This window comes from Electrona antarctica, assembly GCF_951216825.1.
Source record: "Electrona antarctica genome assembly, chromosome: 20".
Taxonomy (NCBI): domain Eukaryota; kingdom Metazoa; phylum Chordata; class Actinopteri; order Myctophiformes; family Myctophidae; genus Electrona; species Electrona antarctica.
The window spans coordinates 13407317-13419353 of NC_136801.1; the positions used below are offsets into that span (position 1 = coordinate 13407317).

Consider the following 12037-nt stretch of genomic DNA (forward strand, 5'->3'; position numbering starts at 1 on the left):
CCTATAAAGCCTCCTTAGAACATCTTTATTCAAATGATTTAAATATACAGTTGTCCAAATGAGACATTTTCAGTTTTTCTGCAAAATGTTTTGAGTCCAGAAAATATGATCAATCAGAATCAACTTTATTGTCACATCACAGTTTTAAGTAAATAAAGTGGATGAAATTTGTTTTAGTTAATTTTAGTTTTTAGTTCCCATCGTGTCATTTTCCCCAAGAAATACAGGAAGAGAGAGTCATACATTGTGATTCCTCCTCTGGTCAGTTGTCAAGTAATTTCACCAACTATACCAATTCGTATTCACAGTTTCACAGCATGAAAACATATCATACTGTGTGACTGTGTGTGTGTGTTTAATTTCAACACCTTTCATGACTGTAATTATGTGTAAAATCAGGCCACTGGCTCCGATGAGATTATGCAGTGGTCCATGAGCAGCATGCCTCTATAGTACAGCGGCTTATACCCCAATACAAGAGGTATTGTGCACTTTTTCAAAAAAGCATGAAACTTCTACCATAGTTAGATGATATCATGAGGTGTATTTTCAGATGTGGAGTCAAGTCAGATTTGACCCCTGAGGCCCGGTAGAGCATAATATGTGACCAATACCCATAACATCCTATATAAGGCAAAAAAGTCCAAATTTCATCATTCCTTAAGTAGCATGTGACATATGAAACTAGGGTGTTTGCATGATTCTGAATCCATTCCAAGCATTAGTTTTGCAAAAAAAACACTCATTGGGCTTAAAACAGCCATGCCCACTTGCCCAAATGTGCTGGCATCATCAATTTGTGATGACGGCATTGGCCGTTTTTAGCCCAATGAGTGTTTTTTTGCAAAACTAATGCTTGGAATGGATTCAGCATCATGAAATCACCCTAGTTTCATATGTCACATGCTACTTAAAGAATGATGAAATTTGGACTTTTTTGCCTTATATAGGATGTTATGGGTATTGGTCACATATTATGCTCTACCGGGCCTCAGGGGTCAAATCTGACTTGACTCCACATCTGAAAATACACCTCATGGTATCATCTAACTATGGTAAAAGTTTCATGCTTTTTTGAAAAAGTGCACAATTTTTTGGTAATCCGCTGTACTACTAGGAGTAGCATTGACTTGTGTGTGCGTGCTGCTCTGTGACCCAGACATGACTCTGTATGTAATGGAAGTGTCAAGCTAAAGCCAACAAGGGGAAGCCCCCCCTCTTTAAACCCCCCCTCCCCATTCAACTTCCCCCTATAGAAGAGCATTGGAACTCTTGGCAGGAGTCTGGAGAACACTTTTGCAGATGGAACTTTTTCCACATGGGTTGATCATCTTCGTCCCTCGTAAAAAAGGCCATTCCATACATTTGTATTTGGGTTCCTTTGGGATTTTAACGATTCCGGTTCCTTAACAATTCCCTCTCAACGGTCCCGATTCTTTAACGGTTAACTTTAACGATTCCTATGTATTCCTGGGTCCTGTGATTCCTATGTATTCCTGGGTCCTGTGATTCCTATGTATTCCTGGGTCCTGTGATTCCTATGTATTCCCTGGTCCTGTGATTCCTATGTATTTCTGGGTCCTGTGATTCCTATGTATTCCTGGGTCCTGTGATTCTTGATCCCAACCATTTTCCAACCTTCTGTTCTCTTCCTCAGGTTGCCGGACGGTTTCACTCAGCTCCGCGCGTTGGCTCACCTGGCACTCAACGACGTGTCACTGCAGACGCTGCCCAACGACATCGGGAAGTATGTAAAACCTTGGAGTGTAGATTCAAAACCTATATTTTATACTTTGTCATAAAATATGTAACATTTTCACCTTCAAATCTAAGATGAGCTGAATGATTAGCCACTCAAACTCCTGTAGTCTCGCAGCGCTAGAGTCGAGTTACCTTTTTCATTTTCTTTTTTTGCCATGAAAGTGGATTTGCATCTCTTAGCAAGCACACATGGAATCATTTAAATGTATTTATTCAGTAAGGAAACGTTTCCATATGGCCAGTAGTATGCTGATATTACATAATTGGTTGTGAAAGCTATGATGATTTAACCCATTTTGGGCGGGAACCCCTTTTGGTGTTTTAACTAAGCATTATGTTATACTTTAGCTATTGAAAAATAGCAGATCTACAAGCTCATAGCGCGCCACCGAGTGGCGCGCTATGAACTTGTAGGTCTGCTATTTTTGAAAAATCTTAAAAATGCGCCACACATCTTTGAATATATATTCTTTCAGAGCGAACGTTTTTTTATTTCGACGTCAGGCCTAAATGGGTTAATGTGCAGCGCTACACACAGCGAGCCCGGCTTGTGAGGGGTTTTAATTCCGCGGCCCAGCGGGATCTTAGACAGACTGAGCTCTTGGCCCATTGGCTCTGGGTTCTGGGCTCTCTGGGCCTGCTGTGATCAGGCAGATGGAGGCGCCCCCTCACCCTGCCAAGGCTGCCCAGACAAACAGACCCTCCCTCCATCTGACTGACGGCTGAACCCTCATTTATATTTTGTCGCACGATGGCATTTCTCACTGAAAATACTTGAATTATATTCAAGTCCTCAGGGTTTTTGGTGTTATCCTTTTAAGCATTATTGTATAACTGTACATCTGTACTTTTTTGCAGTCTGTTAACCCATTTTGACCTGAGATCAGATTCTAAAAATGTCTTCTACATCCTGACAGTTTTCTGAAAAAGCAATGTTTCTATGTCAGTCGTTCTTCGATTAAAAAAAAATAGCAGACCTACAAGCTCGTAGCGCGCCACTCGGTGGCGCGCTATGAGCTTGTAGATCTGCTATTTTTCAATAGCTAAAGCATAACATAATGCTAAGACCAAAAGGGGTCCCCGCCCAAAATGGGTTAATAACGTATTCAATGAATCAAAAATGCATAGCGACAGTGGACTGGAGATCTGTTATTTTCAGTGAGCAAAGCATTAACACCTCTCTCCCCATCCATTCCATCCACCCCCCCCCCACCCTGCTTCCTCCTGTTCAACCCCCCTTCCCTTCCCCTACCATCACTTGTTCTATTGCCAATCCTCTTTCCTTCCCGTCTTTCCTTTCTTGTCTCTCCTCGCCCCCCAACCCCTCCTTCTCCACATCCTGTCTGTCCTCTCTTCATCGCAGCCTGTCCAACCTGGTGACGTTGGAGCTCAGGGAGAACCTGCTCAAGTCCTTGCCCGCGTAAGTGTGCTCGCGCTGGGATGGAGCTAACAAGACAAACAAAGAAAAAACAATGCTAGCTGAGACTAACCTGCGATGCTCGTCATGGCAGGATAGTTGCAGCTAGCATGTATTATTATTATTATTATTAGTGTGGTTGCCCAGAATTTACCCTGTGGGATTAATAAAGGTCTACATTACGTAGTAAATGCGTCGGCTTGGAGTTGTTGTTGGTGACTCCTGTAGGACTACACCATACAATGCAATCAGTGGCTTAGGATCAATAACCTTGTATGAAAAGGTATTAAATACACCGTGACATTGTAATAGGCTGACAATATTAGTGGGAGGGGCCTATGTAAGCTACTGCGGCAACCACACTTTGCAATTTTTCTAGTTATTATAATAATAATTATTTATTTATTTACTCACTTATCCACTTGCTACTGTATATCGTTGCTGTCGGACAGAAACATCTTATCGCCATATTCAAAGTATTTGTTTTTTCGTAAACGAATGCCCTACCTGAACACCCTACCTTTGTGCGTCACACAAAAGTAGCAGATTAAGATCCACAAGCTTGAAAGAAATGTTGCAAAGTGCCTTGTTTCAAGCCTATAGATGCTACTTTGCCAACTGCCAAAGAAAACAACTGACAGATTACAACTTGTCCAAAATGCGGCAGCACAGAGTTTTAATGAGAGAACATATTACTCCAGTTTTAGCTTAAATTCATTGGCTTCCTGTTGTTTTTAGGATTGATTTAAAATGTATTTTACTTGTTTATAAAGCTCTGTGTCAATGGTCTCGCACCTTCCTACCTACATGACCGCCTGCCTAGATATGTCCCAAACCGCCCCACAGGTCCTCCACGGCTGGCCTAAATATGGCAACTAAAAAACATGGTGAAGCAGCTTTCTGCTTCTACAGGCCGATGGCGGGGAAACTCCCACTATACCTTCAACAGGCAGCCTCTGTAGACCTTTTACAGAGACGATATACTGTACTTCGTTGATCGGGGTGCCCCTGTGGCCTGTACCATGCCCCCCCTGCCTTTTTCCCTCTACACCAAATCTTGTTAGATCTGCTGTTTGCCTGTTTGTTGGCCAATTATATACTTGGCCATGCGCCAAACAGCTGTTTCCTAATAGTTTTCACTATTTTTATATAATAATATAATAATATAATCACATGCCTGAAATTAGGCACGCCAGGCTAAAAGTGTTTGCTACTGTAGCTCAACAGCAGATATGATCACGAGGGCATGACATTGATTCGCCCCCTGTAGCCTGTATAACCACCTGTCATACGTAAACGTGAATGTGACAATTGTCTGTGGCAGAGCATTCACAACGCACAAAGTGGCTGGCAGCGGCGCTTGTCGTCGATATCTTTAGCAGCGTGGTGTTTTTACAAAAACATTCCTTGCATGTATTATTTACACAAGTGAATGAATGGCATGCTGTAGCTTCATGTAGAAGGACATCCGGCTTGTTGTTGGCTTGTAGTGTGCATGTGTCTGAGTGATTCACTGTGATGTTTCTGTGTCCGTATATGCAGGTCACTGTCTTTCCTGGTGAAACTGGAACAGCTGGACCTCGGCAGCAATGAACTGGAAGTTCTGGTAAGCCCCGACAGCTCACGCAACCCCCATCTGCAGCCCCCCGCCATTTTCACAACACGGCACGCACACACTGCACATTTCCATACGTGACTCGTTTTCTCTAGCACCATGCCATGCAAACACAATCACACCATACTTCACATTTGCATATACACACTCGCACCACAAAAAAAACATGCCCACTAACGCGGAGCACAAACAGCCTTCTCACATTTCCGCTACGAAGCCTATGATCTGTAACTGTGTATTTATACCCCACCAATCTGGGAACCCATAGACAAATTAAGGAGAAAAGGCGCCCTCTTAACAGTCTGTCTCGAGAGACTAATACCCCACAAACGCAGTGGTGCCAGTCTGCCAGGCCCGTGTTCTGTTCTGTACCCAGGAGGAGCGTCAGGGCTGGTTTAAGCAGTGGTGGAAAGTAACTGAGTACATGTACTGTCCTTAAGTACAATTTTGAGGTATTTTATACTTGATTATTTCCAATTTTCAATACTTTCACTTCTACTCCACTACATCTCAGAGGCAAATATTGTACTTTTTACTCCACTACTACTATTATTTCAAAATCTTGGATTACAAGTTAATTTTGTAGATTTGGATTATTGGAAAACATGCATTAAAGACTTCAGCCCTATGTATACTTCAGGTTTATGAAAATTGCAGATCTACAAGCTCACAGCGTGTGAGCTTGTAGATCTGCTATTTTCAAAAGATTTTTTTTAAACGTGTGAACTGGGATATTCTGCGTAATGACTACTTTTACTTTTGATATTCTACTTTTCAAGTAAATTTTGACGCCAATGCTTTTGAACTTTTACATTTTGAATACCTGACTTTTACTACTACATTGTGGTACTAGTGGCAGCGGTGGCCGAACGGTTTGCGGAGCGGTCTTGATACCGGAAGGTCGCCAGTTCGTATCCCCGGACCGGCACGTTAAAATTACCACCGCTGAAGTGCCCTTGAGCAAGGCATTGAACCACTACCATGAAATGTTCTATGAGCAGGGCCTGGCTGTAAACAAGTATCTGATGCTTAGTCCAGTTACCCTGGGTAAATATAGTAACTTTGCTTTGCTTTGCTAACTGATTGTGGTACAGTACAAACTCCTTCCCTGGCTTTAAGCCTGGGAGTGTACTGATACTTCTACTCCAGTACAACCTCCTCCACTGGCTTTAAGCCTGGGAGTGCCCGGCTGTCTCAATAGCAGCACAGGGTAAACAATGTGACTGTGACCTGACACAAGGGCGGAGGCTGAGTAAACACTTTACATTACATCATGCTCTGAAACCGGGCCTGCCTGCCTTTCTGTCTGTCAGTTACATGCAGTACTGACTACTGACACTCTGTCCAATCAAAAATCTACACTATAGCTGAATATAGGAGGGGCTAGCACCCCTCTAAAAGAAATGGAGGCTCCAAATGCAAAACAATTTGGCTTTCGGTCGTGATGGGCGCTCTTATCATCATACATCATCTCATTCTGGCCAATTACAATTTGCGTCCTCACTTTTGTCTTTAATGTTTGTGTTTACACAAACACATTGTCACTGTTGCATCATATATTGACATGAAACGTAGCAGCGTATGAATGACTGTTTCTCATCCATCTCATCATGAAACGTAGCAGCGTATGAATGACTGTTTCTCATCCTTTCTCCTCTTCGTAGCAGCGTATGAATGACTGTTTCTCATCCTTTCTCCTCTTCGTAGCAGCGTATGAATGACTGTTTCTCATCCTTTCTCCTCTTCGTAGCAGTGTATGAATGACTGTTTCTCATCCATCTCATCATGAAACGTAGCAGCGTATGAATGACTGTTTCTCATCCATCTCATCATGAAACGTAGCAGCGTATGAATGACTGTTTCTCATCCATCTCATCATGAAACGTAGCAGCGTATGAATGACTGTTTCTCATCCATCTCATCATGAAACGTAGCAGCGTATGAATGACTGTTTCTCATCCTTTCTCCTCTTCAATTGTATGCATGTCTTCAAAGGCCAACAACCACCGTTCCTGAATGCTCTGTTTGTCTAAAAGGTTCAACGAGGCTGTGCGTGCGGCTGTTCCCACTGTATTTCAGCACCCTGAGCCACTTAATCACCTGCAAAGATAACACAAACATGGCCTTTTGTTTGCTCTCTCCTCTGTCTCACTCCTCTCCTCTCCTAGCCTGACACCCTTGGTGCTCTTCCCAACCTGAGGGAACTTTGGCTGGATCGTAACCAGCTGTCCTTGTTACCACCTGTGAGTAATGAGTACACACACCATCATCCCCCCCCCCCCCCAAAAAAAAAACTAAAACAAACAAACGACAAAAACACTAATTGTTTTGAGGGTGATGATGTGTGGAGGGGAGGGGGGGGTTGTCCTTTTATGTGTCGTCGAGTACACTGATAAAAAAAATAAACCTATGATGACTGAAACTATAACTAAACATATTCCACGGCCAGAATACATATTCAACGTTGGGGTTCCTGTCAAGAAAACGTTTAAGAACCGCAGTACTGAATCACTGTGGGGATAAATGCATCGTGTGTGTGTGTGTGTGTGTGTGTAGGAGCTGGGGAACCTGCGGAGGCTGGTGTGTCTGGACGTGTCAGAGAACCGACTGGAGGAGCTCCCCTCGGAGCTGAACGGTCTGCTGGCCCTCACCGATCTGCTGCTCACACAGAACCTGCTGGAGATTATCCCAGACAGCATAGGTCTGTTAGTCTCCTTATTCTCACACTACTAGGATTATATGTAGGAGTTTTTGTACCATTTATTTGTTTTTTGTTTGTTTTTTATTCCTCGCTAGTCCCCAGGGATTCATGTGTAGCATGCCATGTCTGTCTGTCTGTCTGACTGACTGACTATCTACCCATCATTATTAATTATATATAATATTTTCCAAGTTGAACAGAGAGAGAGGGAGAGAAGGAGATAGGGAGAGGGAAATATATAGAATCTTCTATCTTTGGCGGAAAAAGCTCACCATCCATCTTAAACCCACTTCGGTTTTCCTCTCATACAGAGCCCTCACCACCTGGATAATGTAGTTCCATTGTCTGAAAGAAGTGCAGATTATTTCAGGCCCTGCTTGTCAACAGACTGCAGTCAGTGTTGATGAAGTAGACCGTTGGGCAATGCCATTGTATGCCATAGATGTGCTATTGGATACTGTGCCAGGCTCAAGAAGGATGGCACTGCCCTCTAGTGGAGAAGTAATGTCAGTGAGCCATATAGGGGGACAGGCCTGCTCTAAATGCTGCAGACAGCTTAGCAGCTGACTAGAGCTTACTGCACATGTATAGATTATCCTCCGAGGCCTTCGTCATTGCAAGAGGTTATCCCACTGAGGGCCGGGGATGGTTTCAGAGGTCTTTGATGAATGTCCAGGCGATCATTTTACCACTTACCCATAGCCTTATTCAATCACAAAGCAATAGAGACAATGGCCACCGAGTGGCGCGCTACGAGCTTGTAGGTCTGCTATTTTTGAAAAATCGAAGAACGACTGACATAGAAACATAGCTTTTTCAGAAAACTGTCAGGATGTAGAAGACATTTTTAGAATCTGATCTCAGGTCAAAATCGGTTAACACATTGAGTTGTCCTGATTGCTTAGCTACTGGTGTATCAGCCGCAGGGCCTAAACTGTTATCACGCTAATACCAGTAAGACACCCCCAGGCGGGTGCCGGCAGACTGCTGGGCGAGCGCTGGCGCTTTATCATGGGGGGGTCAGATCAACATGGAATGAATTCTGTACTGGCCATATATGGAGTGTGTATTGAGTGTACAGGGTTTGAGGAGGTCAGATCAACATATGGAATGTCAGAACAGGTCAGCTCCATATATGGAGATCTAAAGGTAGCAGTGGGGGCAGTGTCTTGAGTGTACAGGGTTTGATGAGGTCAGATCAACATATGGAATGTCAGAACAGGTGAGCTCCATATATGGAGATCTAAGGGTTTGAGGTTTGAGGTCAGATGTAGCCCGTCTGTCTCTCATTTGTTAGCATGGCCCAGCCACCGTGATGTTTGGTATAGAGGGGCGGGTGCCGCCAGGATAACGGCGTTGGATCATATTGGTTCACCGATTTACGCAACCGTTTTGAGTGGTGCTAGCCACTCCTATAGACAGCTATGTGTGTCCCTGTGTCTGTCTGTCCATCCGAGTACGGAAATAGCGTTTGTTGACCACCAAGTGTCACTGTTGCACAGCCTAACACACACGCGCGCGCGTGGAGGGCTTGTACAGTACAGTACAGTACAGTACAGTGCAGTGCAGTACAGTACAGTACAGTACAGTACAGTACAGTACAGTACAGTACAGTACAGTACAGTACAGTACAGTACAGTACAGTACAGCACCACTCAGTTCAGACGGGTCTGATTTTATTCTGTACTGTAGCACTTTGAGACTTGTGTCAAATGTAAAGTGCAATATAAATCAAATGTATTATAATGAACTTTTATCGATCCTCGGTACCATGTTGTTATTTGCAGGCTCTTTGAAGCAACTGTCCATCCTGAAAGTGGACCAGAACAGGCTGACACAGCTCACAGATTCCATAGGAGAGTGTGAGAACCTGACAGAGCTGGTGGTCACAGAGAACCTCCTACAGGTAAGCCCTATATATATATTATATATATATATATAATATACTGCACCATATTGTAGCGGAGAAAAAACAAGAACTCATATTGCGATATTTAAAATATTATATAAAGCTTCAAGTTTACTTCTTTAAGCTTTATATTTTATTATAAATATCACAATGAGTTCCGGATAAGCGGATGAAGATGGATGGCAGTTGGATGGAAGTTTACTTTTGTATTATTGTACTTTTGTTTAGAAGCTATGAACTACAGCTGCACATCTATGACCGCTAAGTCCGCTACCTTTTTCAATCTATAGCCAAATCTCTCTGAAAATAGGAGATCTGCAAGCTCAAACGTTGCGATGTGATGCATTGTTGGGAGTTTGTACATCTATTCTCTATCCTTTTTTCTATGCATTGTGGTTAAACACAGCCTTTTATTTGGGAAATGACACACCGCATAGTAAAGTTAAAGGGTGATTAATGCTGTACTTTGTTGCACACCAGAGATAGCAGTTCTTCAAGGTTGCAGGTCTGCTATTTTCAGCATGTGACCTGCTGTGCAACCAAGTATAAATCAGGCATAATAAAACTAGGACAAGTAAGATCGTTCTGTAAAGATGAATTATTAATGTCATCTTTCATTTATGATAATGGCTTCTCCCTCTCTCTCTGTGTGTGTCTGTTTGTGTCTTTAACACTACACACGACATTCGGTGTCTGACTTTCCGTCTTGTCGTTCTCTCCCACACACAAACGCAGACACTGCCTCGATCCCTGGGCAAGCTGAAGAAGCTGACCAACCTGAATGTAGACCGCAACCGGCTGGGCAGCGTGCCCGACGAGCTGGGCGGCTGTGCCAGCCTTAATGTCCTCTCGCTGAGAGACAACCGCCTGAGTAGACTGCCAGCAGAGCTGGCCGACGCCACCGAGCTCCATGTGCTGGACGTGGCTGGAAACAGGTAACCTCAACTAAACGCCTCTAAACGGCAATCAGCTATCTGTTTTTACAGGAAACACTTGAACATTTTGGTTTTAAGTGGTTTCTGTAAAAACAGAAACCACTTAAAACCAAAATGTTCATTTTTCAGGAAATGGAAAATATTAATTTGTTCGGGAAATGAAGAAAACCTTATATTTTGAAAACATGAGGCAGTATTGCCTCATGAAAGTTAGTATTGTGACTGTTTATATGTTGTCAGATACTTGCATGAGAGGGGGAGAGGTTGTGGAGTTCTGCTACAGTAGCCATTTCATGTTTTTTTCCCCCCCTATTCATGGACCTTTTTCCTCTGTCCAGATTACAAAACCTGCCTTTCTCCTTGGCCAACCTCAACCTGAAGGCCATGTGGCTGGCAGAGAACCAGTCCCAGCCCATGCTCAAGTTCCAGACAGAGGATGATGAGAGGACGGGAGAGAAGGTGTTGACCTGCTACCTGCTGCCCCAGCAGCCCTCCCCCAGCCTGGGTGAGTACTGTAGTAGTGCTGGAAAATAAAATCCATTCATAGATTAATTGCGATGTGGACATGGACGATTATTATAATTTGTCTGTTGTTACAGAATTCATATTGTTTCTTTTAAAGAAAGCTGCTTAATGTGTAGTGAAATAAAATATAATGAAAGTAAATTAATCTGTTTGTATTATGGATCATTAGAAAGTAGGCATTTAACGATTCACTCAACTCACGATACGATTCGTATCACGATATGAGGTTCACTATATGAGGTTCACAATACGATTTTTCACGATATTTTAAACAAAACCTATTTTTTTCAGAAAAAAATATTTTATTTTATATCATTTATCTTCCCCTCAAGCTTTTTTCACATTTCTATTTAACTACATTGCAAAAGAAGTAGCATTACTTTTGAAAATCGATTTTTTTATTTTAATAAATCGATTCGTATCGTCGGGATTAATATCGATATATCGATATACGATATTGTTGCATATTAGAAAGCACTGAGTTTGTTACTCCCACAGTGAGGGGGAAATTAATCACGTATTGGAATCGAGATGCATCCTGATGCATCTGTAATCGATTTATAATGGAATCGTAGCCCTCGGAATCGAATCGAATCAGAATTAGAAGTGTTCTACCTGTGTCACCATGAGATGTTTCCATGGATTAAAGTTCTCAGTGGTTTGATCCCTGCGTTTGGTTGAACACCAGAAGTCCAACGTGCCTCTGTCTGTCTCCCTCTACAGAGAACCTGCTTCAGAACAGTGTGGACGACGTCTGGACAGACAGCAACCTGAACAGAGTGTCAGTCATCCAGTTCCAGGAGGAGACGAAGGCCGAGGAAGAGGATGATGAGGCCGCTGCGGAGCGCAGGGTGAGGACCCACAGTACTTCAAAGTCACTTTTCATCTATACACTCTTGTTTTTGTTGGTTTTTTACTTGTATTCATATTTCATGAAACAAAACATAAGACAAGCAAATAGACATGACATATGCTGCCAGCCATCATCTTATATAAGACAAATGCTGTTATAAGGAGATCATTGCATACAAAATAAAGCAGAGAAATGTTTGTCACAAGTAAAAATTGTGGGAGTAACATTGAGCAATAGAGAATACAACAAATACAATAAGAGATTTGATGTCTTTCAAACATTTTCTGTTTTTTTTTGCATAAACTTCTCTAAATCCGGATG

At 42.7% G+C, this 12037-nt stretch overlaps 1 protein-coding gene across 1 annotated transcript in view; it reads left to right on the forward strand.

Annotated features, from left to right (window-relative positions):
- Positions 1-12037, forward strand: part of scrib (scribble planar cell polarity protein) — a 127214-nt gene that overhangs the window by 54726 nt on the left and 60451 nt on the right. The window contains exons 4-12 of the mRNA XM_079489163.1: positions 1658-1747; positions 3125-3181; positions 4721-4784; positions 6962-7036; positions 7350-7494; positions 9282-9400; positions 10139-10338; positions 10677-10843; positions 11587-11714. Of these exons, the coding sequence (XP_079345289.1) occupies positions 1658-1747; positions 3125-3181; positions 4721-4784; positions 6962-7036; positions 7350-7494; positions 9282-9400; positions 10139-10338; positions 10677-10843; positions 11587-11714 (1045 nt within the window). The remainder of the gene's footprint in view (positions 1-1657; positions 1748-3124; positions 3182-4720; positions 4785-6961; positions 7037-7349; positions 7495-9281; positions 9401-10138; positions 10339-10676; positions 10844-11586; positions 11715-12037) is intronic.